The 23,141-nt window shown below is 54.9% G+C and overlaps 1 protein-coding gene across 2 annotated transcripts; it reads left to right on the top strand.

Annotated features, from left to right (window-relative positions):
- Positions 1-2,493: 2,493 nt before the first annotated feature.
- GRID2IP (Grid2 interacting protein) lies at positions 2,494-23,021 on the top strand. Of its 2 annotated transcripts, XM_052680476.1 has the most exons (21): positions 2,494-2,591; positions 5,229-5,483; positions 6,837-6,922; positions 7,136-7,205; positions 8,009-8,103; positions 9,289-9,472; positions 11,532-11,709; positions 11,946-11,961; positions 13,248-13,349; positions 14,122-14,219; positions 14,636-15,172; positions 15,280-15,693; positions 16,469-16,556; positions 17,440-17,517; positions 18,136-18,332; positions 18,715-18,870; positions 19,632-19,718; positions 19,883-20,012; positions 20,655-20,773; positions 20,929-21,093; positions 21,272-23,021. In XM_052680476.1, the coding sequence occupies exons 1-21, from the start codon at positions 2,557-2,559 to the stop codon at positions 21,341-21,343; spliced, it is 3,162 nt and encodes a 1,053-aa protein (XP_052536436.1). In that variant the 5' UTR covers positions 2,494-2,556; the 3' UTR covers positions 21,344-23,021. The 2 variants fall into 2 exon arrangements, with proteins under 2 accessions (XP_052536436.1, XP_052536435.1); XM_052680475.1 differs by lacking the exon at positions 11,946-11,961 and having other exon boundaries at positions 11,532-11,686.
- Positions 23,022-23,141: the final 120 nt, after the last annotated feature.

The raw sequence follows: 23,141 nt of genomic DNA, 5'->3' as shown, positions 1-23,141 counted from the left end.
TCCTCCCACACCAGCAGTGTCCCAGTATCCATGTCAGTGCTGTTTCAGCTCACAGCAGTGGCACTGAGGTTTGAAACATGTTTCAAACAGATGGACAACAGAACTGTGGAGCTCTGAGCACAGATCTCCATTCCCCCCATTGACCTTCAGTGTTCTAAAAGTTGTGCATGCCACTCCAGCTCCGATGCTCTGCGCACAGGCACCGTCCCATTAACCTGGATGCAATTAGCAGGACGTACCCATATGCTGGTGCACACCCCAGGTGCAAGAACCCATCGGGTTTTCAGGCTGCTGCTGCCATGGGGCTCCTGTAAGTCCTTCTGCTGTGCTTTGTTGCAAGGAGAGCACAGTGAATGCAGTTTGTTCCTTCCCAGCCCCTGCTGAGGGGCACCAGGCAGCCCCAGTGTCACTCTCGGTGCTGCAATTCTGCCTGCAGCCCTTTTGATCCCCAATGCAGACAACACTGCTGCCTGCTGGGGATTCTCTCATCTCAGAGAAATTCCACTGAGCTCATTTTAATAACACTCCCAAGACAATCTATTTGTCCCAGCTTGTTTTTCACAGCAATAACATCACTCGGCTTCTCCCCATATTAAAATGCTGAGGCCATCTGTGGCCACCTCTGGATGAGAAATTTCATTTTATCCACCAGGGTTTTACACAGGATGCACCGTGCTGCTGCCATGCCTGCCCCCTTCCCCAAGACTGCATGCCCTCACTGACAGCTCGTGCTCTGGTTGGGGCTGGGGCACTACTGGTGCATGGTGCAGCAGTGCTGTGCTGCTCTGCAGGGTAGAACTGCCACAAAGTGGGCAGCAGGAGGTGACTGAAGGAGAGGAGGTGGCTCTCATCTGCTTCCATTTAAAAAAATCCCTATTCTGATAGCTGGACACGTGTCCTATGGCACAAACAAGAGTTAGGGAGAAAATGTGCCACCAGTGGGGCACCAGTTGGGAGGGAAGTTCTGTTGGTTGCAGTCAAGTTCAAATGGGCCAAAAGGTGGTGGTGCAAAATCTCCTGTTAAGGAACTAATTTGGTTTGACAAATCAAGCTGCTGCTGTAATGCATTGCCTGCATTCACACCACCACGGATGTGCAACTTCAGTTTTGTAAAGCAGCTCTGTGACCTGAGGTGCGCTCGGGATCTCAAACAGATCACAGAAAATGGTTTCTGCTGTTCCTACACCGAAGTACACAGCAGTCATCAGCAGTTCCCCGGGGTGGGACCCGGCTGGGAGGGGCTGTGTGGCTCTGTGGTGAGGAAGGGCCCCATTCCCTCTAATGACTCTGCAGGCACATCTGTGGCACATCTGCGGCCCGATGAGCGATTATCGACCATCGGCTGCGGGGACGGGGAGACAGCCCTGTGTGCACAGAAAATCCATGGTGGGAATGCACCGCTCTGTGCTCGGGGGCAGCCACGGCCATCCCCCAGCTGCGTGTGTGCTGCAGGGTGCAGGGTGACCCGGCTGTCCTGGTGTCACAGCACTGAGCACTATGGAGATATTGGGGAAGAGATGCGGGGGACGGGGGGGAGAAGTAGGTGAGCTCTGAGATCTGTGCGATGCCATAACTCCTGTTGGATGGGTGAAGTTTTCTGTCTCAGAACCATGTGACATGGGGCACTGCAGCTTGCTCTCGGGGCAGAGGTGTTTTCTGGCCTGCGAGCCATTGGTGTGGCACAGTTTCGACATAATCCCAGTGTTGCTCAGTGTTTTCATCCTCCCTGGGATGTGCTTTCTGCACTAGGGATGCAGTCAAGATCTGCTCTTTGATAGCTGTTTTGAGGCAAAGCCATACATTTTTCATTTTTTTCTCCTTTGCTGCCTGGAGATTCTCTCGCTTCTTTAGCTCCAAAAGCCTCACATCCTCTGTATCAAACACTGTGTTTCAAGACGGTGGCATTTAAAACAGAGGATTTTATCTTCTATCCTTGCTTCCAAGAGTGGCTGTGGCACCCCAGGGAGAAGCAGTGCTCCACAGTGCTCTACATGTGCCGGAGAGCTGAGGTTCGGGTCCTGGTGCTGCTGCTAGGCCCATGGCTGCAGGGATGGGTCCAGTGGGTGCAGTGTGCAAGCAGCTCTGAACCCGCGCAATCACTGCTTGCCTTTAAGGTTTCTCACCCATTACGGCAGCATGTAATTTAAACAGAAGCACTTAGAAGTCAACTAATTAGCACCAGCGAGGCATCCCTCCGGAGTTCGGCGCGAAGCCGTGCCCTCCTTTCTGTGCAGCGTCCTTCCCAGAGAGATCCAGCTAGAAATCACACATACTGCAGGGTTAGGGAAAGCAAAAAGGCTTCAGAGCCGAGTTTTGGGGCAGCGCTGGCACTGGGGAGAAGGCAGAGTGAAACCAGCGTTGGGCACAGCGCGGGGCGAGAAGCAGGCACAGGGCTGTGCCCATCTGTCCGCTCTCTGCGTGCACGGCGGGTGCCAGGGCAGTGCCCGCTGGCACCGTGCGGGGCTGGAGCCGGCGTCGTGGGCGTGAGCCGGGGCTGAGCCTCAGCTGCATGCGGAGCTGAAGCGTCTCCTTTTGTTCCCGCTGCACCTTGGACAAATGGGGAAGGACCGGAGCTTCTCTCGGCATTTTCGGTACGTCTGCACTCCGTGCTGTGCCTGAGGATTGGTGCACGGTGTGGGGCTTGTGCTCCTGCGGTGTCTCCACGATGCACGGCCGTGCGAGGGGACCCCGCTGCCAGGGGCGCGAGGAGCCAGGGAACGTGGGGCGAAGCTTAAAGGAACGCTGGGGCCAGGGGCTGGGAATTGCACATCAGAGTCTGCTTTGGCTCTGTGCACGCAATGCACAGATGGGTTGGGGTGCTGTGGGGTTGTACTCTGCGAGCTTGTGGCTGGGTGTTGTAACCGGACGGTGCCTGTGGTGAGGGCGCTGAGCTGTGCGTACTGCGGAGCGTGGCACAGGGCTCAGCACCCACCACAGCTCCTGGGAGGCACCGCCTGGGTTGTGGGGTGGGTGCTGGGCTGCGGGGCAGGAGGGAGTCCCTCACAGGTGCAGTGGGAATATCCATTAGGAAATAAGCTGCAAATGAGCTCTCTGTGGGTTTTAAAGAATGAGACGGACAAAGGCTGAGCTGTGCCAAGCACGCTGTACCCAAGTGAGCATCAGAGCAGCTGGGGACAGGCGGGGCAGGCTCTGCCGGCCGCGTTTCCTGGCCTTGTGGGAGCACATGGCCCTTGGGGACATCTCCTGGCCTGGAAAATGCCCTCAATTTGTATTGATTCAGACTTAGTTCTGATGAAGGTGTCCTGGTATGACAGAGAAGGGCTGGCAGTGCTCTGCAGGGCTGGGTGCTGGCAGTCACCATGCCCAGGGCTGGGGTAACCTCAGCCACTGCACTCCAACAGGGAATGTGGGCAGTGCTGACAGAGCACAGGAGGAAGAGAGGGAGGAAGGCAGATCAGTGCTGGTGTCACATCAGCCAACGCCACCCATGTGCTGCCTGGATGGTGGGTCACTTGTTAAGGACAGATCTGAGTGCTCACCACATTGCATGCCATTGAAGCTCTAAAATACCTCCCTGCAGGTCTCTGAGAAGTGCTGTGCCCATCCTAAGGATGCTCTGCAAAGGGTTTTGGAAGAAGAAAATCTTTTGTGCACTTATTAGGATTATTATCACTATCATTAAGCTCCTCTCCCTGGTAGCACCAAGTTTCACTGCTAGCACTGAGTCAGTCCATAAAAAAAGGAGTCTCTGGGCCTGCTTTGAGCTCGTGCTGTGTTGCTGCTCTGTTCTCCTTTCTGCCAGCCCACAGGCAAAGGAACCACCCCAGCAAAGTGGGGCAGCCCTGTGGGAAGCTGTGGGACCGATCTCATTCATCCAGCTGAAATGAGAGCAGAGCATCTCTGCCCTTGGGAGGGAAGTGGGGCTCAGCCTGGCCCCAGCCCCTGCTGCCTGCCTGCTGCTGGGAAGCTGCTTATTAGCAGCATTGCACTCATTTCTCACTGCATTTCTCATTGTTGCCTCATCACAGATTGGCTGTGAATCGTGCTGGTGTGTTCACTAATTTTAAATTATCACCTGGCACTATGTGTGAACATCTGTCGGCCTTGGGACCAGGTGAGCTCTGCTTGCTCCGGCCCAGCAGGAGGGCATGGGCTGCTCCATTGGGCTCAGCCTTTCCCTGGGTGCAAACAGCTGTGTCCTAGTCTCAGAGGTTTGGGATCTGTGCTTCTCCTCCAGCTCCATCCTTGCTTTCCGATTCTTTTAGAGAAGATGCCCCAGGGTTGAGGACCCCCCAGTACCCCTAGCTCAGATCTTTTCAGATGCTGTCTGCATCCTGCTGTGAATCAATGCCACTCCATAACATGCAGTCCTGAGGTGCAGGGTGGTGACACCACATCCCTGCTCCCTGCTAATGTAGAGAGCATGTCCATGAGATGAGGTGTGTGCAGTAAAGAGAGGTGCCAGCGGTGCTGCATATGGAGTGGGCACAGCTGCAGCAGTGAGATGCAGTTTGGGTGCAACAGTTAGAGTTGCTATAGAAACATTGTGAGATAACATCTCCTCCAGAAGCCCCTAAATGTGCAAATGGAAAAGGTGGGAGGAGATGAATGGGGTGTCAGTGTTTCACAGCTGTGATGGGAAAAGGAAAAAAGAGAGGAAGGAAAGGCATCTCCATGTGTTGCAGTGCGAGAGGTGTGTGACACCCCAGACAAGAGCTGCAGGGATGGGCAGGGGGGACGTGGGCAGGGAGGGCCGTGCGGGGACAATAAGCACCTCACTGGGGTCCTGCAGTGTGAGAGTCTGCCAGGGTCCTTGGAGCACCTGTAACAGGGATGAAGGCAGAGAGAGGTCTTCTCTGTAGAGCTGGCTGCTGGGCCATAATCGGGTGGAAAACAACTGATCCAAGGCTTGAGCTGCACCTTGCCATTGGCCCAGCAGGACTAGCAGCTAATAGAGTCTGGGATGGGGCATCAAGGAGGAATGGAGCTGTTGCGATTGGTCTCTGCATAATGCTGTGCTGCAGAGAGCTCCAACCTTCTCACCCCAAGGAGCTGTGCATGGGACAGGGCAGGAGATGCAGCCAGCATTCATGGTGTCCCCTTGTATCCTTGGCATCCCGTGTTCCTGGTGCTCACAGGCAGTGCTGAGGCTGAGGGCACACAAGGGACTGGAGTTCTCCTTTTCCGCGCACTGCTGGATGCAGAGCTCTGTGCCATCACCCCCTCAGTCCCATCCTCACTCTCTGCTCTCCTTGCCCCTTTTCCAGGATTTTCATCCCCAAAAAACACCGGCAGCGCTTCGATGAGGTGGTGTCACAGAGCCTGATCAGCAAGCTGTGCCGCTCCAAGAGTGAACAGCACAGCAACCGCCTGCGGCGCAGCCGGAGCGAGGACCACCAGGAGAGGCTGCTCGTGTCCACCCGCGCCAGCTCTGTGCCCCGCAGCCACGAGGAGCTCAGCAAGAGCCTGCGGAAAACCACCTCGCTCATCACCAGCAATGTGGCCTCAGGGGCTGCGCGCAGGTAGTACGGCTCCTGGCTGCTGCCTGGGTGTGTTTGGTGTGGATGGCAGCATGGGGGAGATGCTGGGAATGGGGATGTCTTCTGTGCACAGGATGGGTGAAATCCTCCTGGGATGAGGCTGAGCACAGACCCTTCTTGCTTGAAGGGTGGGCAAGTTTGCACTCCGTGTCCCAGATCTAGGTCACCTTTTCTGTCCCCTTGTTGTTGCAAAGGTGTGTGTGGAGGTAAGCTGGCACTCAGAGGCTTGAAGGGATGGTGGCATGCTGGGTGGGTTGCAGGATGCCTGGGCATGTCAGCTGGGGTGCGGGATGCTTGGCCGCTCCGATGGCCCGCACTGCCAAGCGCACAGCAGGCTGTGCATGTCTCCCTGCCCTGCCCCAGCGGTGTCTGGGTGCCAGGCAGCAGCAGCAGGAGGAAGGCAGGACATGGCTGCGCAGGGGATTAACCCACTTCCCGCTGCCCAGATGGCCAGACCCCTTGCAGCTCATAGCATGGAGCTGCCCTGCTGTGCTGGCGCTGACTGCCGCTGTGCTCCCAGCCCCATCTCACAGACAAGCAGAGCGGGATGGGGTCTGTTGGGGGGCAGGGACTGCTCCTGGGGAGGCCCTGTGCCATTGTGGTTGCTCCGAATCATTCCCCTGCCTCCATCTGTTACTCTCAGGGTGTTTGGCCACAGCACACCTCCCTGTGAGGAAAATTTGTTGCTATGACTTTTCCAAAATTCAGTTCCAACACATTTTTCTCCCTGCCAGTGTAAAACTGGTCTCTATAGTGGTTTCCTGGTTGTGAATGGTCTCGTTGCTGTCACTTTCCCCAGGAAGCTCTCATCTCTTCCTGATGCTCTTTCCAACATTTCCTCACTGGATTTCACTTTTTTCTCATCAGTCTTTGGGCTCTTTGTCCTCCAGTCTCTCTTATTCTATGTAATGTATTATAGCCTGTGCTTCACTTTAAAAACACATTTGATTTGGTGCCCTGGGCTTTTTATGAGTGCAGTAATTAATAGAGTATCAATCAATGCTCACAGGCTCTGTTCCTTCAGCTCCCATCTCCAGCATCCCCACCTCCCCTGTGCTGCAACCTTCATGTTAATGTACATTCAGCTTTAGCTTGCAAAAGCCGTAACTGGATCTAAAGGCTCCAGCAGAGACCCTGTGCTCAGTAGCCACAGTGGCAGCACGCTGTCCTCATCCCAGGGGTCAGCAAGGGGTGTCCCTTTGGAAGGCATCAAAGGGACTCAGTGAGCAGCGCAGGAGGTACCCAGACAGAGGGGCTCCAGTGGGGCTGGGGAAGGAAACAAAAGCCCAACGTTTGTTGTGTTCTGATGTCACATTTGTTTTTTTCTGCCTGCAGGACAGTGCGAGTTTATAAAGGCAACAAAAGCTTTGGCTTCACGCTGCGTGGACATGCACCAGTGTGGATCGAGTCCGTTCTGCCAGGTAAGAATCCTGCTGGCCACCAGGCTCAGACCAACCTAGCTATCTATGGCGTGAAACAGAAGTGCTAAGTATATGTTGCTTGCTAGAAAATAGCCAAGGAGCTTTACAAGGCTGCAGGGTCCCTGCTCTGGGGCACAGAAGGCATGGAAGGGATGGGGCAGACCCCAGCCCAGGGGCAGCAGCTGCAGCCCCACTCCTTCCCTCTGCCTGCAGGGAGTCCTGCTGAGAAGGCTGCACTCAAACCTGGAGACCGAATCCTATTTCTTAACGGCCTGGACATGAGGTAAGTGGCTCCTGGAAGGAGTGTGCTGCTGTGGGAGAGGGCGCAGCGGTGTTCATTACTAACCCTCATAGAATAGAAGCCAGAGATGAGCATCCTTCAGAGCTATCTGCTGTGGGATGTGAGGGATGTCACCCCACATAGACACCTCCTGTAATATTCTTTCATGAAAACTGAGTATCAGAGGAATATTTCAGCCCGGCCTTGCTTGTCCTTTTGCATCACTGGTGCTGTGGCAGCAGCCTTTATTTCACCAGGTTGAGCTTTCTGCAAGGAAAAGCAAGAGCAAAGGGTTAGGATGGACTACAAGATAAGAGAGAGTGATGAATATTTAAAGGTTAAACATCTGATGCTGCTGCTGGCAGTGCTCAAGCTCTCACATTTCAGCTGATCCAGCAAACTGTTGGCTGATGCAGCAGCTCCAGAACAGAGCATACCCACCTAGAGGCTGTTCTCTGAGCCCACATTGCAGTGGCAGTGCCCCAGGTCAACCGGTGCCCTTCCCAGGGATGTATTTATCATCCACTTCACATCCTCTCCATGCAGAGTTAGGACAGGCAGAGTCCCCCAGTGCTCTGGCCTACATGTGAAGTTCACCTGCTGGGGCTGTAGATGCACACCCCACACCCATTGCTCACTGTGGATGCACACTCCATGCCCGTTGCTCACTGTGGCTGCGGTGATGCACGGTGATCTCAGCTGAGATCCAGCAAGAGGAGAGCGAGGGAGCTGCAGCCGGGGCACGGCAGGGGCTGTCTGTCTGCAAGGAATGGGGTGGCCCTGACCCAGCTGTCTGTGCCCTGCAGGAACTGCTCTCATGACAAGGTGGTGTTGATGCTGCAGGGCAGCGGGGCGATGCCCACCTTGGTGGTGGAAGAGGGCATCGTCAATTTCTCCAGCGGTAAGTGTGCTGCAGTGGGGGTGCCCTGAGGGTCAGGAACCCCAGATTCAGGAGTTCCTAAACTCCCTGTGTGCATCGGGAGCTGCCAATGCCCGTGGGCTCAAGGCACTGAAGGTACTGGACGCTGCTCCCCACTACCTGCAGAGCTGCTCCTTGGCTTTCTGTGGCCAGGCTGAATCCTGGGCTTGGCTGCTGCCCAGCAGCTCATTGCACTGTGTGATCGTCCTTGACAGCCCTTTCCAGTGTCCTTCATATGCAGTCTGTGCTGTGTACTTGACTGGAGTAATCCAACCCCGTGCATCCATAGTCGCTGTGCAGCTATCACGGCTGTGTGTGGACTGTGCTGTGCAGAACTGCTGACATGAATAATTCAGCTTGCTGCTGGGAGCGAGCTGGAGGGAGCAGGCTGTGCGTTGTGTCAGTGATTGCAGTGAGGTGCAGGAATATGGTCCTGCAGAACTCACAGTGCTGCATTCCCAATGCAGGGAGAGGGGCAGTGTGTTGTGGTGGTGCTGTTGAGTGATGCATAGGGCTGGGAACTGGTGACTGGATTGTCCTTCTGGTGCGGTGAGGGCTCCCTCGAGCCCTGTGCTATCCACTGCTTTACATGTGTCCTAGAAACAACAGCAGGAGCTGCAGTGCTCATCAGTGCACAGCAGTGGCACTCAAAGCCCCATGAAAGAAGCCAAGGCAGGGTGACACAGTGAGCTGCCCTGTGTCAGTACCATTCCTGTCATCACGCTGCTTCCCAGAGGCCAAAATCTGTCTTTTTTTTTTCCTGGGGTAACCACCCCTGCACCAGAACAACATGACTTGTGTTTCAGTGGAGCTGAGGTGCCTGTGCTCTAAGCTTTCCCGCCTCAGAGGGATTTCAGCTGCCCAACAGAGGTGCAGCAGATGTGAGCAGTCTGGGCTTCAGGCAGGGATTGGGAACACAGGTATTGGCCCAGAAGACCCTGACAAGGCCAAGCAGACTGCGTGCCATGCTCTCAGGCAGCTCAGTGCAGGGAGGGCAGTGCAGGACCCCCATATGCAGGTCACGGCTCTGCCATCTGCTTGGTTTTCAGGCTCCTGGGGGCACACAGCTGCCCCAGTGTCCTCCTGCCCTGTCCAGAGGATGGGCTATGAACTCAGCCAGCCCCTCTGCCTGTTCAATTCTCTTTTCTCTCTGCCTGCGCCTTGCAGACTCTGACTCTGCCGACTCCCCGACCAGCTCCTCTGCGCTCACCTCCCTGCAGTGGGTGGCAGAGATCCTCCCCTCTAGCATCAAGATTCAAGGGAGGACCTTCAACCAGCAGCTGGAGCACCTGCTCACCCCACCTGAGCGCTGTACCATCTGCAAAGCACTGGAGAGCTTCTTCCAACATCGGTAACTTCTTAGTGGTGCCATTCCCTTAGCGCCAGTTCTGATGGCCACAGCAGGGACAGTCCTGCAGCAGCACAGCCCTCAGCCCGCAGGCTCAGAGCCAGGCTCAGCTGTCTGCTCTCTCCAGCTGTGCATTTTTCCCAGAGTAAGAGCTGAGCAGGAACCCATCTCTCACTGGGTGTCCTGCCTGCGGACAGGGCAGCACGGTCACCTCTGGTCCCCCTGCCATACGGTGACCTCATCCCCTGCAGCACTGGCTCTCTTGCTGCCTGGCAGTCCCCACAATGGCCGTAGGTTCTGTTCCACCTCTCTGATCTCACTGGGCTTCATTCCCAACTCCTTGCTCTTCTCAGCATTTCTTGGCAGCAGAACAGCTGCAGAGTCCTCATCCCACAGCTGTACCCAGCTGAAACCCAGCCTCAGGATGTGTCATAGCAACCTGCTCTCTGCCCTTCATCTTCAGCCTTCCAGCAGGGACGTACCACCTCTCAGGGCACTGGGAGATATTCACTGCTCCTTCCCACAGCTCAGCACCTGCTCTGGGGATGCGCTGCTCAGAGCCAGGCAGGACCTGATGCTTTCATGTAGCACTCTGTTTCCATACAGACAGATAAGGATCTCAATCCTGTTTTGCAATGAAATGCAACAAACCCCTCTGTATTTAGGTCACTGGCAGCAATAAGCTCCCAAGGAGCATTGCTGGGGCTGCACCAACCTGATGTGATCAGAGTCGCACCCAGAGCTGCAGGTGCTGACTTGAGCTGCTGGAATCCCCCAGCGCCAGCTGAATGAATCCACTGGGGACCAGCAGTCAGCACGCTGAGATGATAAAGCAGAAATCATTGCTTAGAATCCCCTGAGACTGCTCTGCTCCTGCAGGATTCCCCTCTGCATGGTTGCAGCCTCTGGGACCTGCAGTGGGAAATAAGACCCAGCCCAGGGGGTTTTGTGCTTGGAAGAACCTGGATGGAATCTGAACACTCAAAACAAATTGCTCAGCCTTAGACAAAATCATCTTGCCTGTAGCTGCCCCAGTCCATCACCTAATCCATCAGCCTGCCCCAGCTGTGACCTGTACCTGCCCTGGTAAGGGCAGGTGAAATCCTCTACATGACATTTCTGCTGCTTGCAAATAGCAGCACTGCCCAGCAGTGAACACAGAAGGGAGTCAGGATGGTGGTGCCTTGTCTGGCATCACAGAAAAGGCAGAATACCCACATATAGAGAGCAGCTTAGCAGATAATCACTGTCATCTTTCAGCTCTCCCTCACACACCTGAGGGAGTTCAGTGATTAATATCAAGACAACAGATTTGTTCCTACATACAAAGTCCTAAATACAAAGTTTTCTATATGGAATTCTTGCTATTGCTTCTACATTAAGGCTGCAATAGTTGCAGTGAACTTTAACCACTGCTTTCTGCGTGAGTTTCTCAGTAGAAAAACATCCTGACCTTATCTGTGACCCAGCCTTGCTCAGCTGAGACCCACCTCTTAGAGACCAGTCCCTCTGGGACAGCCTTCTTTCCCTGGGTGTTTCACCGTCCTCACCACTTCGGGCACTCAGCCCCATTATCCTGAGCAGACCCTGTACCACCTTCACACCACACAGCATAGGACACAGCCCTCATCCCAGCTGCCCACACCTCAGGCCTTACCAGAGCACCTCTATGTCCTGGTGCTCATCCACCTACCCATCCATCCATTCATCCGTCTGTCCATCTATCCACCCACCTATCCAACCACACAACCCATCCATGCTGCCCCATACACACACAGCCTCCCATAGCAGGCTTTATGGTCTGGCTGCCAGGTGCTGCCAGGCCCTGCAGATTGCTGTCCCTGTCAGTCCCACTTGCACATCCCCAGTCCCCCACATCTCTCCCACCAGGATCTGTTCCTTGCCCACAACTCTGCTCGTAGATGACCTGGGCAGCTCGCACCAATGATGAGGCAATCCCAGCAGCAGAGCTGCAGGCAGATCGGGAGGCACAAAGCTGTGTGCTGGGGCTGTGCAGCTCAGAATGCACTCACTGCCCAGCCCTCTCTCTCCCATTTTGCAGGAACATTGACACTCTTATTGTGGATGTGTACCCGGTGCTGGACACACCAGCCAAGCAAGTCATTTGGCAGTTTATCTACCAGCTGCTGACGTACGAAGAGCAGGAGCACTGCCAGCAAAAGATTGCCAGGTTTCTTGGTTACAAGTCCTTGGCAGGTGAGAGGAAAGCTCCAGCTCCAGCAGGGATGTGCCCAGGGAGTGTGCACTGCTCAGTGCAGCTGCTGCTGTGCTCCAGCTCCTGCTAATAACCAGGGTTTGCTCTGTGAATGTTGGGCTGAAGGTTACTTCTTTTCCTTTTCTGTATAGTCTTGGAAGGGCAATTGCATTTTGAGAGCAAATGTGGTAGTGGTTTGGTTGCAGAGGTCTGGGTGCAAAGGGTGCCAGAAGCTCTCAGGCTGTTAGGAAGCTCCAAAAGGAATTGGTGCTCGAAGGTCAGTGTTCAGATAACAGGTGAATGAGCAATGATAGCATGGGGTCTGTGAGATGCCCGCAGCCATGCACAGCACCTGCAGTGAGCACTCAGGATGAAGTCTCACCCCAATAGAGCTGGCTCGGAGCAGCCATGTGCTGCTGTCACCATCCCTTATTGCTGCAGCAGCACGCAGCTGTGCCTCGGTGGGATTATGGGCTTTGCACTCAGACAGCAGAAAGGGGAGGGCAAATTTGGGCTGAAACGTTTTAATCTTTGAATCTGAGCTTCTTAATTGCTTCCAAATTCTTCTACTCTAGGGCATTAGTGTTTTGATATGTTTATTTTAGACTCGGTGTCAGTAAAATGGCACGAAAGAGGTGCTGTGAGGAGAGAGGCTTTGGGGACAACACTGTGGTTTTAGCACAGCCTTTTCCCTCACAGGGGGAGCAGCAGAGCAATCCTGCTGCAAATACCCCTGCTATGCACTGATAGGGTATTTGCTCACCCAGTTTGCAGTCTCAGTTATCACTGCTTTGTTGTGTGTAGAATCGTGCCCCAGTGTACCTAACTGCTGTATGTTCCCAAGAACACAGATCCTAAAAATGGAGTTTACGAACTTCCGAAGATCTGGGGGGAAATTAATGTGTGTGCAGATGGCAGCTGTGTGCCAGGAGTGCCAATGTGTGCCCCCAGCCCTGGCAGAGGAGGATGGCACTCTGTCCCCCAGGACCCGTCCCCCTCTGCGAGCTGCTCCCTGGCTCCCACCCTGGCAGCGAGGGGCAGTCTGTGAGTGCTGCTTGTTTTGGTTCATGATGTGTGTCCATGTGTGGGAGCATGGCCAGAGATCCATGAATTTGGGGTGATTCTTCCTCCTGTCTTCTTCCAAACTCAGTGGCAGTCTCTGATGCCTGTGTCTATTGGTCTGTCTGAACACCAGTCCATGGGACACGTCATACTGACGCTCCTGTATCCCCGTCCTGCTGTGAGTCTGAGCCTCTGAGCCATTCCACCACCAGAATGGTTCTCCCAGGCAGTGTTACAGCACTGCTCCCACTGCCCTGTGTCCCTCGAGGGCAGGTAGTTATTGCTGGACACCAATCCTGCTGGGAAAAGGAGCAATTCCAATTTTCCACTCTGTGCATCTGCGTTTGCAACTCAGTCTGCTTCCTGGCAGCAGCTTGAGGATGGGGAAAGCCGTGAGCACAGCTGTTGCCGAAGGGCTGAGGGCAGCCCTGGTACAAACAGTGGGGCAAGGGGGGGTCTGGTGGGTCTGTGCATGTCTCACCACTGTGTTTCCTGCTGCAGCTGAGCCCGAGGCAGAGGAACGCTACCGCAGCTCAGTGCGAGGGGCATCATTGTGCCGGAGCAGCCTCCGCACCAACCGCCCCGAGGAAGGAGGGGCTGCAGGTGGGTGCTGTGGGGCTGGGGTCTTGCAGACTGTGCCCAGGTGTTCTGGGCCACGCTGACATCCTGATCTGGGCACAGTTGGTGGGAGGAGATGGAGCCTTTGGAAATCCATATTTATGAAAGTTAAGCAGTTCCAATAAGAAGCCTCTTAGGCTGTTCCTGAACATTGTTTCCAGTCCCCTCTATTGCTCGGAAGTGAATTGCAAGGGCAAGCAGACCATGGGATTTGCAGTATTCAGAATCATTCCTCCCCTTCAGTGATGCGCATCTCCTCAGTGCTGCTGGTTCCCCCCTCTGGGGCATAGGCTGCAGCTTCCTGTGAGCTGTGTCAGACAGCACCAAGTTCATAGGCAGAACAGCATCTGTGAAACCACTGTGAGAAAAGCAGGTCAAAATGGCACTTTGTGACTATTGATGAAATCCATTCTTGGCTCAAACTGTTCCTCTTTTCAAAGGAAACCCCACATATCGCCCCTTGTCTGAAATGTCTGTCCTCCTGTGGTTGTCCAAACTCCTAAACGTGCACTGGATAAATGGCTCTTCTCTTTAATATCACTGTCCAGCTGTGCAAGGTACATCTGCAACCACAGCACAATCACAGCGCTGCTCAGGTGCTGAGGATTCACAGGAAACTTCCAAACCTGCCAGCATGGTGGCCAGAGAAATGCAAAATATTCTCATTTTATAACTGAGCACACGAATGTTCATGGGTCAGTGCTGTGGGGGCATGCACAGGATGGGCTGCTGAAGGTCTGTCTCTGTTTCCCAGCAGGGCAGAGTGACACCGTGGAGGTCCCGGTTCGCTTGATCCCCGGAGAGAGGCAGGCTGGCGATGGCACGTCTCTGCCAGAGACACCCAACCCCAAAATGGTGCGGGCACCACCTGCGGGCACCACTGCCCTGGAACACGGGATCTCTGCTCTCACAGGGAGCATCATCAGATCCCTTCCATGTAAACGTAGGAAAGCAGATAGAAGGGAGAGCAGGAGGGATGTGCAGCACTGCTGTCCATGCCTGGCAGCATCCCTGCCCCCAGGCTTTTCTCTGGGCAATCAGCTTGAATAACTTGGGGGTCTGTCACAGCCCTGTGAGCCGGAGGCTGCTGAGTGGGGGATCTCCAGAAAAGGTGAAGGAGCATCAGGTCTGGGTGGTGCAGTCTTCTACAGAGTGAGAGATGGGGGTGGTTGAGTCCATGGTGGATGTCCTGTCCCCGGGACATCACAGGTCCCTGGGTGTGTCACAAGCCAGGCCTTGATTCCAGCAGCTCTTTGCCCTTTTTCCCCCAGATGTCGGCTGTCTATGCAGAACTGGAGAACCGCCTGCTGGGCAGCTTCTCCAGCAAGGTGGGCAGTGCTGCCCTGCACCAGGCATCATCCCCAGCCCCCGACCCGGCGCATGCTGCAGGTAGCGCCCGATTTCCCTCAGCTCTGGAGAGAGGCAGACGTGGGGGGGTCTCCAGTGGCAGCAGGAACCGCCCGGCAGCGCCCTGTCCCACAGGTGCCCGCAGATCGGGGGTGCCCGTCTCATGGCCAAGCGACCCGCTGGCCGCCCAGCAGTGCTACTACCGCCTGCACAGCAGCCTGCGGTCCCCGAGCAGCACCGAGTCCAATCCCTACGTCAGCCTGGACAGCAGCCCGGCCCCGTCCCCCCAGCACCGGCCCTACCCGCTCAGCCCGCTGTCGCGGCGCAAGAAGCTCTTCACCTTCTCCAGGCCGCCACGCAGCCGCGACACCGACCGCTTCCTGGACGCTCTCAGCGAGCAGCTGGGACACCGTGTCACCATCGTGGATGATTTCCTCACCCCCGAGAATGACTACGAGGAGGTGAGCGTGGTGCTGGAAATGCTCCATCAGCCTTTTCCCGTGGGGGCTCAGAACATCCCACGATGGCTGATGGGAGCAACCTTCATCCTCTCCCTTCCTCCCCCCAGATGAGCTTCCACGATGACCAGGGCAGCTATGTCACCAACGATGTCAGCAGCAGCGAGTACATCAGCAGCAGTGACGAGGGCAGCTCCCTCACCTACTCCACGCTGTCGGACCACATCCCCCCACCTCCGCTCAGCCCCCCGCCCCCGCCGCCCCCCCTGCAGTTCCATGACCCCCAACCTGTCCCTGCCAAGGCCGAGCCCCCCAAGGCCAGCACCTCTTCTGCCCCCAAGCCCCTGGTGAGCCACCTGCACCCCGTTCCGCCTCCGCCTCCCCCCCCGCCTCCCCCACCTGTGCCCTGCGCCCCCCCCCTGCACCGGGGGCTGCTGCACCGCCGGAGTGAGACCAACCACATGAGTGTCAAGAGGCTGCGGTGGGAGCAGGTGGAGAACTCGGAGGGGACCATCTGGGGACAGGTATGGCCTGGGAGATGCAAGGGAGTCACAAGTTTATCAGTGGGGAACTGCAAATGTGGTTCACAGCATTGACAGGGAGAGCATGGAGAGCCCATGGGGGCAAAGAAGAAGCTAAGAGTGAGGCTCAGTGCCATAAACCTTTGGCACCACGGACTTGGGGCAATGAAAAGCTCTAGAGGTGGATTCAGGGCCCTGCAGGGAGATACAGGCCTTGGGAACTCAGCCTCCAGCCTAATGGAGCTCGGCTTCCACCCATGATGTTAGCTGGATGGCAGCTTCAAACAGCTGGACGGGAGCTGTAGGATTGCTCTCCCATCCTGCATCCCAATGGGCACGTCCCTCTGCCCTACACCATGGAGAATGAAATGTTTCTTCCCGGTGACTTTTGGATGCAAACAATTCCAGGCATCTCTGGAATTCTATGTTCTTAGTAAAGCAGCTGTTCTCCAGCAGCAGGCAGAGAGCAGCATGCTCTGTGGGGCTTCAGTGCAGGACAGGAGCTAAACAGATCTATGGGGCAAGGAGGCAGTGATGGATGGAAATGTGTCCTCCCATCTTCTCTAAAGAAAATGAGTAAATCCTGTGAGATGAGTGTAGAAGCACCTCCTTAGGCGATGAACGACTCTCCATATTTCTGCAGGGCATTGCTAGTGTTATAAATGTCTTATAAGAATAGTGCCATCAGTGTGGGATTTCCTGGGAACACAGATCTCCAGGTGGTGGTGGGGAGGGGGCACAGTGCCCAGGTTCCCACCTGCTCCTCCTCCTCCTGCAGCTCGGGGAGGACTCGGACTATGACAAGCTGAGCGACATGGTCAAATACCTCGACCTGGAGCTTCATTTCGGGACGCAGAAGCCAACCAGTAAGTGATAGAGCCCCTGGGTAGGTCCTGGGGTCAGCCTGAGAGGGGCACAGTGCTCCATGGTCACCAACCATTGCCTGACTCCGGCACCTGGAAGACAGCACCATTCACACACAGGGTGCTGGAGTGCTGGCACTGCAGACTATTAAGGTGAAGACCATTTCGCTGTCTCCCTTAATTCTCTTTGCTGCCGTTATCTGTTTTCTCTCTGCATTTCCACCAACCTGGGCAGCAGAGCTCTGCATTGTTCTGCTCCCAGCTGCCATGCTCAGTCAGCACCACGCCACCCTGTGTGCCAAAGCTGCTCCTCATTGCCACCGCAGGCCTGGCTTCCAACCTGCAGCACACGTTGTACCCATCTGTGATGGGCTCTGCTTATTGCTGTCCACACACGTGTGTTGCCCGCACACGTGGACGCACCGCATCGCAGCTCCGCTGCTCCCGAAGCTCAGCCCTCAAACAGCTGTGAACACATTTCTCTGTCCATAGAGGGCACCACGAGTAACACTTTTCTGTTTATATATGTAATAACACACAGTAATGGCAGCAGGCGTGGGCAGAGCCAATCTCACGCGGGCAGGTTCCGATGGGATGGATTGTGGGAGGGGGATGCTATGTGACCCTTGCCAGGAGCTGTCATTCTGGGGATATTTCTAGGATTTTCTGTGCGTTTCACCTCTCGTTTTACCTTTTTCAGCTCCGAGTCCTCCATTCAGGAGATCTTTGAATCGCAGAATTCAAGGATTCCCGGAGCCATTGCTGTGTGCCAAGCATCAGTCCTCCTATCTCATTCATGGTTTCACTGTTTTCAGCAGTTTTCTTCCCGCTGGAGACAGCTGAGCCTGTCCTTACCCACGATTATATCTCTCAGTTTCTCTTCCAGAGCCAACTTTCATGCCTGAAACATTTAAAAAGAAAGACGTGGTTGAAATTTTGTCCCACAAAAAGGCCTACAACACATGTAAGTAAACACTGTGGTGAATGTACCCCCAAACAGGCCCAGAGATGGGACCGGGGATGTAGAGAGCTGGAAAGGTAAAAGGAGGGAGGCTACATGAGCACCATCCCATGAGCACCATCCCAGCACAGCTCCCCTGGTCTGAGCTGCCCTTGTCACCCAGCAGAAGGCCCTGCAGACCTTGGCTCAGCCTGGGCAGCGGGCAGAGGAAGGGAAGGACAGGATGGAGATGGGATGTGACTCATTGGCCTGGGAAGAGCTTGCAGGGCTGTGGGCAGGGCTCAGCACCACATCTCAGGTGCTTGTGGTGGGGTGGGGGCATGGTGGGACCTGTGGAGTCCTGCTGTCCTGGTGTGGGGCTGGGCAGGGGCTCAGGGCACGGTGCCCTGCTGCACTGGAGATGTCCATGCAAAGCAGTGCAACAGTCTGACTGGGGGCTGTGGGAGACAGCGATGCCCCAGGACTCCCTACAGCCTCTGCAGTGCCTTGGGGAGTGGAAACCCCCCCCCCCCCCTGCTCCGAGCACAGATCTGTGCCATCTTGGACACAAGGCTAAGTCCACGCTTCTCGGCCATGCCAAACATCCTGCCTGCCGTGCCACTGACTGCATCCTCCCTGCAGCCATCCTGATCGCTCACCTGAAGCTCTCACACATGGAACTGCGTCAGATCCTCATGACGATGGAGACGGACCGCCTGGAGCCTTCCCACATCAAGCAGCTCCTGCTGTACGCCCCGGATGGGGAAGAGGTGCAGCGCTTCCAGAGCTACAAGGAGAACCCTGGCAAGCTGAGCGAGCCTGACCAGTTCGTGCTGCAGGTGCCTGCTGGAGGGAGGTGCTCTGTGCAGCATCCAGGTCATCCCACTGAGTGCTGCAGGGAAGGAGAACAGGGCAGAAAACACGCAGGGCTGTGATGCTGGGGGGGAGGCTGGGGGCACCCACCACAGGGACAGTGTGAGTGGTGCCTGGGAGCTGGCAGCATTGAATGTCCCTTGGCCAAAATGTGCCTCATTTTTTTGCTGCACACTAAGGAGTGACTTCGCCCAGCTCTGGCTTACTTTCTGTTGACCTGTGGGCATTGCTATAACACTCACTTTCCTACAGCATGATGACATTTTTAAGTACAGGGAAAAATTTCAATCTTCTAGGAGGGTCTGTGGTTCAAGGACAGGAATAATTTCCTCCTCCTTTTGCTCTCAGATGCTGTCAGTACCTGAGTACAAGATCCGACTGCGCAGCCTTCACTTTAAGACCACTCTGCAGGAGAAGACGGAGGAGATCAAAGCGAGCTATGAATGTATTTGCAAGGCCTCTCTGGAGCTGAAAAGCAGCAAGAAGCTGGCAAAGATCCTGGAGGTCAGAAGCAGCCCTGCTGTGGGGAGCAGCCCTTGGTGACCCCGGGGCTGGGCATGCTTTGCCATGCTCAGATGAGCTCAATGAGCTGCCCCAAATGATGGTGAACTCCCTCAGCTTTGCTTTCAAAAAAAAGTCAGGTGGGGTGAATGAGGATACAGTGTGACAAAAGGCATTTCCAGATGAGAGATGAATTGCCATGGGCTCCTGGCCAGTGACCCCCAGCACCTCACTAAGTGCTGGGGAGGAGATGCTGGTTGCATGGTAACAAAGAGCAAGCAGGGATCCAGAGCCCCAGGCTGGGCTCCAGGTGTTCTGAGGTCCTGTCCCTGCAGTGCCTCAGTGCTCCAGAGCCATAGTGTGAAGAGTCAGATCCTTAGGGAGGGACACAGCTCTGCTGGATTGCTGCTTTCTCTTTAAAGATCCTGTTAAAGATCCACACATAACATCTGCAAAAGGTTTTTAGGAGGAGAAGGATTTACTGGGCAGTGGGACATTCCTTACCCTGCAGACAGGGAGAGCTCAGCAGCCTCCAGAATTAGCTTTGATCCTGCAAGGGATGCTGCTGAGAGACAAAATCCTATTGTGCTGAAAGTGGCAAAGGCACTGATCCAGACCAGGCCCAAGTGCTGCAGGGAGGGAAGGTGCTCCTGGACAGTGCTAAAGTAAGCTGAATTTATTGAATATCCATCTGACCCAAAAGCAGGCACCAAAGGAGATGGGCACTGCCTGTGCTGCTCAGTCACTGTGGTTTCTCTTTGCAGTTTGTGCTGGCCATGGGAAACTACTTGAACAACGGGCAGCCCAAGACCAGCAAAACGACAGGCTTCAAAATCAACTTCCTCACAGAGGTAAGGACACAGAGCTTACTTTTCCTCATGCAGGAGGCAGCAGTGCCAGCAGCAATGCAATGAGAGATGGGCAGCACGGAGGAGCCTCTGTGCAGCCAGAGCTGCTGGGTGCTTCCCAGACCCATTCTGCATAGGGCCTACTTCCTTGCTTTGCTTTGCTGCAGCTGAACACAACCAAGACCGTTGATGGGAAATCCACCTTCCTGCACATCCTTGCCAAATCTCTCAGCCAACACTTCCCAGAGCTTCTGGGCTTTGCCAAGGATCTTCCCACAGTGCCGCTTGCTGCCAAAGGTAATGGAATACAAACATGTGGGAGCATCTACACAGCCTCATGGTTCATTGTGGGTGTAGGGGATAGGGTTTGGTGAATGGTTGGGTATTGGATTGGCCACGAGCTGCTCACCATTGGCACAAGCCGGGAGGAATGGTGCTGAGTGAGAGAAGGAGGATGCAAAAGCATGAGGTTAGCAACAGGGAGGTCCCAGCTGACCCATGCTGATGACTGCTGGCTATGTATGCTGTACGTCCACGGTCCAACCACAGGTACAGCCCAGGCTGAGGATCACAAGGCTCAGTGAGCTGCCGTAAAGAAATCACAAAGATTTTAGGGTCACCCTCTGCATGCTGGCACGTGGGATGACTGCAGGCAACCATGGGGGTCCTCATGGCACTCCATCTCCTCCTGGGTGGCAAGCAAATTCCCCTGGGAATTGGTGCTGCAGAGGATAAATAAAGATAAGATAACTCAGCCCCAGAGGTGCAAGTTTTCCCTAGATGAAGGTCTGTACTGGCAGCTTTCCCAGCTGGATTTTGCATGTGGCCTTGCTGCTGTTTAAACCCCACGGACAAGGCAGGGCAGAAGGAGATGTGCAGTGCCTGAGTTGGCAGCAGGAGGCAGCCAGAGCTGGGGAACATTGCCCACTCCTTCTGCAGTGAACCAGAGAACACTGACAGCTGACCTGAAGGACCTTCACACCACTGTCACTGACATCCAGATGGCCTGCCACAGCATGCCAGCCACCGCCGAGGACCGGTTTGCCATCGTGATGACCGTATCCTTCTGTAAAAGAGGCAAGTCCCCAGCACACTTGCTGCCCTCCAGTAAAACCATTTAGTGGCCGCTGTCCCTGCCTGGTAGCCATTAGAAGTGGTGATGTCCATGCCAGGCCCCAGTCTGGGTTGTTTTCCTTTACGCCATCCCTCCCAGTCCTTCCTGGAGAGCGCGCAGCCCGCCATGCGCTCACTGGATGACCTGCAGCACAGGGCCATGGAGGAGTTCAGCAAGGTGCTGTCTTTCTTTGGGGAAGACTCCAAAATGACAACTTCAGAAGCTTTCTTCGGCATTTTTGCAGAATTTATGAGCAAGTTTGAGGTGAGTTGTATTTTTCAAAGGCAGTCAGAAAAGGGTTTCCTTGCAGCAGCAGCAAGCAGCAAAATGGACATTTTTCCAACACCCAATAAGTTTGAAGCTGGTGCCCGATGCAGGGGGGACATTCTGCAGTGTGCTCCTCACCTCACCTGATTCTTTGCTATTTGCTCTCTCCCCACAGCGGGCGCTCACGGATGTGCAGGTTGGAGACAGCCAGCGCAGCCCCAGGATGACATCCCCCCTTGCCTGGTGACAACATGAGGCGCAAGAATTCATTGCCAATGAAGTGCAATTTGCTCCCATTGAGTTTGGTTGTAAATAGGCTGCTGCCACCTGCCACCTTCGAGCAGAACCGCAGGGGCCGGGGTAGCCTGGATGCTGAGCACACGTGTGGATGGCTGCAGATGGAGACGAGGCTGAGACACTGGTGCACAAAGGGAAACCCTGTGCTGGTTTGATGGCATCCTTCCTAGCATCCTTCATTTCTAGTTTATCACAGAATCAAGGATTGCAGACACATCTGGGTGAAACCCCGCTGCCCTGTGCTCCCATGGCACACACTCCTGGCACCAGGGCTCACTGGAGCCCTGTCACTCATCCCCACAGCCACATTCTGTGTGGTTGTGCAATGTCCCAGCCTCTCATGCAGGATGTGTCCCCAGTGTTCCCCTTGCAGGTGCAGAGCCCTGATACCAGGTGCCCGAGCTGGAAGCACCAGGGATGGGGTACACTGTGCAGCAGTGCTGAGGTGATGGGAAGAAATGAGACCTTGCAGAACCCCAGTGACACAATATGTAGTCCTAAATGAAGATCCAGGCTGGTTTTGCCCAGCTGCTCAGGGGAGCAAGAAAAGCCCCACAGCCCTTCCTGGCCATCAGCTTTGCATAAGAGTTTGACAGTGACTGACAGAAATTTTCCCAGTAATCTGATGTCATCAGCACTAGACTTATCCGAACTCACCAGGAGCCAGGGATCCCTGAGCATTTTGGCGCCTCCTTTGAAAGCACAAAATCTTTGGTAGCTTAAAAATGAACGGGAGCCCTCTGATGCCCTGGTACTGCCCTGAGAGCAGCAGAGAGCAGCCAGAAGCACCCCGTGCCTTCTGGAACCCACTCCCAGGGCTTGGGGATGTACAATGACTTGAGCAGGCTGTCTCAGGGGCCTGATGCACACCCATCCTGCAGCAGCGGCTGTTTGCTGTAATCAAGGCAATTCCCCGCCAGATGTCCCTGGACAAAGGGCTAGCAGCACCCTGCAGTCCGTGCACGTGCCTCCAGACCACGCAGCGCCCTCCAGCTTTGCGGCACAACACGGCAGTGCGTTACACAGCGAGGCTCTGCTCGGTGCACAGCGCAGCCACTGCTGTGCGCGTCCCACCCACCTGAGCCCCTCATTCGCTGACGCCTAGGTGACCCCCCATGCCGATGCCAGAGTGAGAGCTCTTACTGTGCTGAAACACACTGTTACCAACCTGTGCATTATTTATGGGAGACCTTATAACCCTCAAATCTTCTGTATTCAATACTTTTTTTTAACCCTTCTCCCCACGTGTTTTTGGTTTATACAGCTGTAAGTGCCAGGCGGTTCCCAGCCTCGTGCTGTCAGAGCTCTTCTCTCCCCCAGTGATGGTGCAGTGCAATGCGCACCCATCTCCACTTCATGGTTCGGATGTTCTCACTGCATTCAGGTTTTGGGTTTTGGTTTTGTTTTTTTTGTAAAAATGTATTAAAAATTCAAACCGCTGGAGGTTATTATGCAACCACCATTAAAAATGTGAAAGTGCTGTAAATAGATTTTGCTACGTGTTGTAACTTTGCAGGATAGCTAGAGCCCCGGCCTCCTTGGTGTTTTTATGTGAATATTTTCAAATTTCAAAACCCAGAACTTCTGAGATACGGTTCTATCATTTGATAATGGGACTGTGTGTATTCATGGTTCAGTATCTACCTGATGCCTATGTGCTGTTCCCAAAATAAAGCTGCTGCCTTCTGCATCCTGGCTGCATGTACATCTCTGCTCTGTTGAAAACTGCTTTGTACAACAGCTGCAGA

Source organism: Tympanuchus pallidicinctus, unplaced genomic scaffold (genome assembly GCF_026119805.1).
Source record: "Tympanuchus pallidicinctus isolate F22 unplaced genomic scaffold, pur_lepc_1.0 scaffold18, whole genome shotgun sequence".
Classification (NCBI taxonomy): domain Eukaryota; kingdom Metazoa; phylum Chordata; class Aves; order Galliformes; family Phasianidae; genus Tympanuchus; species Tympanuchus pallidicinctus.
This window is presented reverse-complemented; position numbering and strand designations above follow the sequence as displayed.

What these genes read in the sequence shown, in the direction of transcription:
- GRID2IP (XM_052680476.1), top strand. Translation starts at nt 2,557, where the DNA reads ATGGGGAAGGACCGGAGCTTCTCTCGGCATTTTCG. An exon ending in CTTAACGGCCTGGACATGAG is followed by an intron (nt 7,206 to 8,008) that starts GTAAGTGGCTCC and finishes TGTGCCCTGCAG; the next exon opens with GAACTGCTCTCATGACAAGG. An exon ending in CGAGGAAGGAGGGGCTGCAG is followed by an intron (nt 13,350 to 14,121) that starts GTGGGTGCTGTG and finishes GTTTCCCAGCAG; the next exon opens with GGCAGAGTGACACCGTGGAG.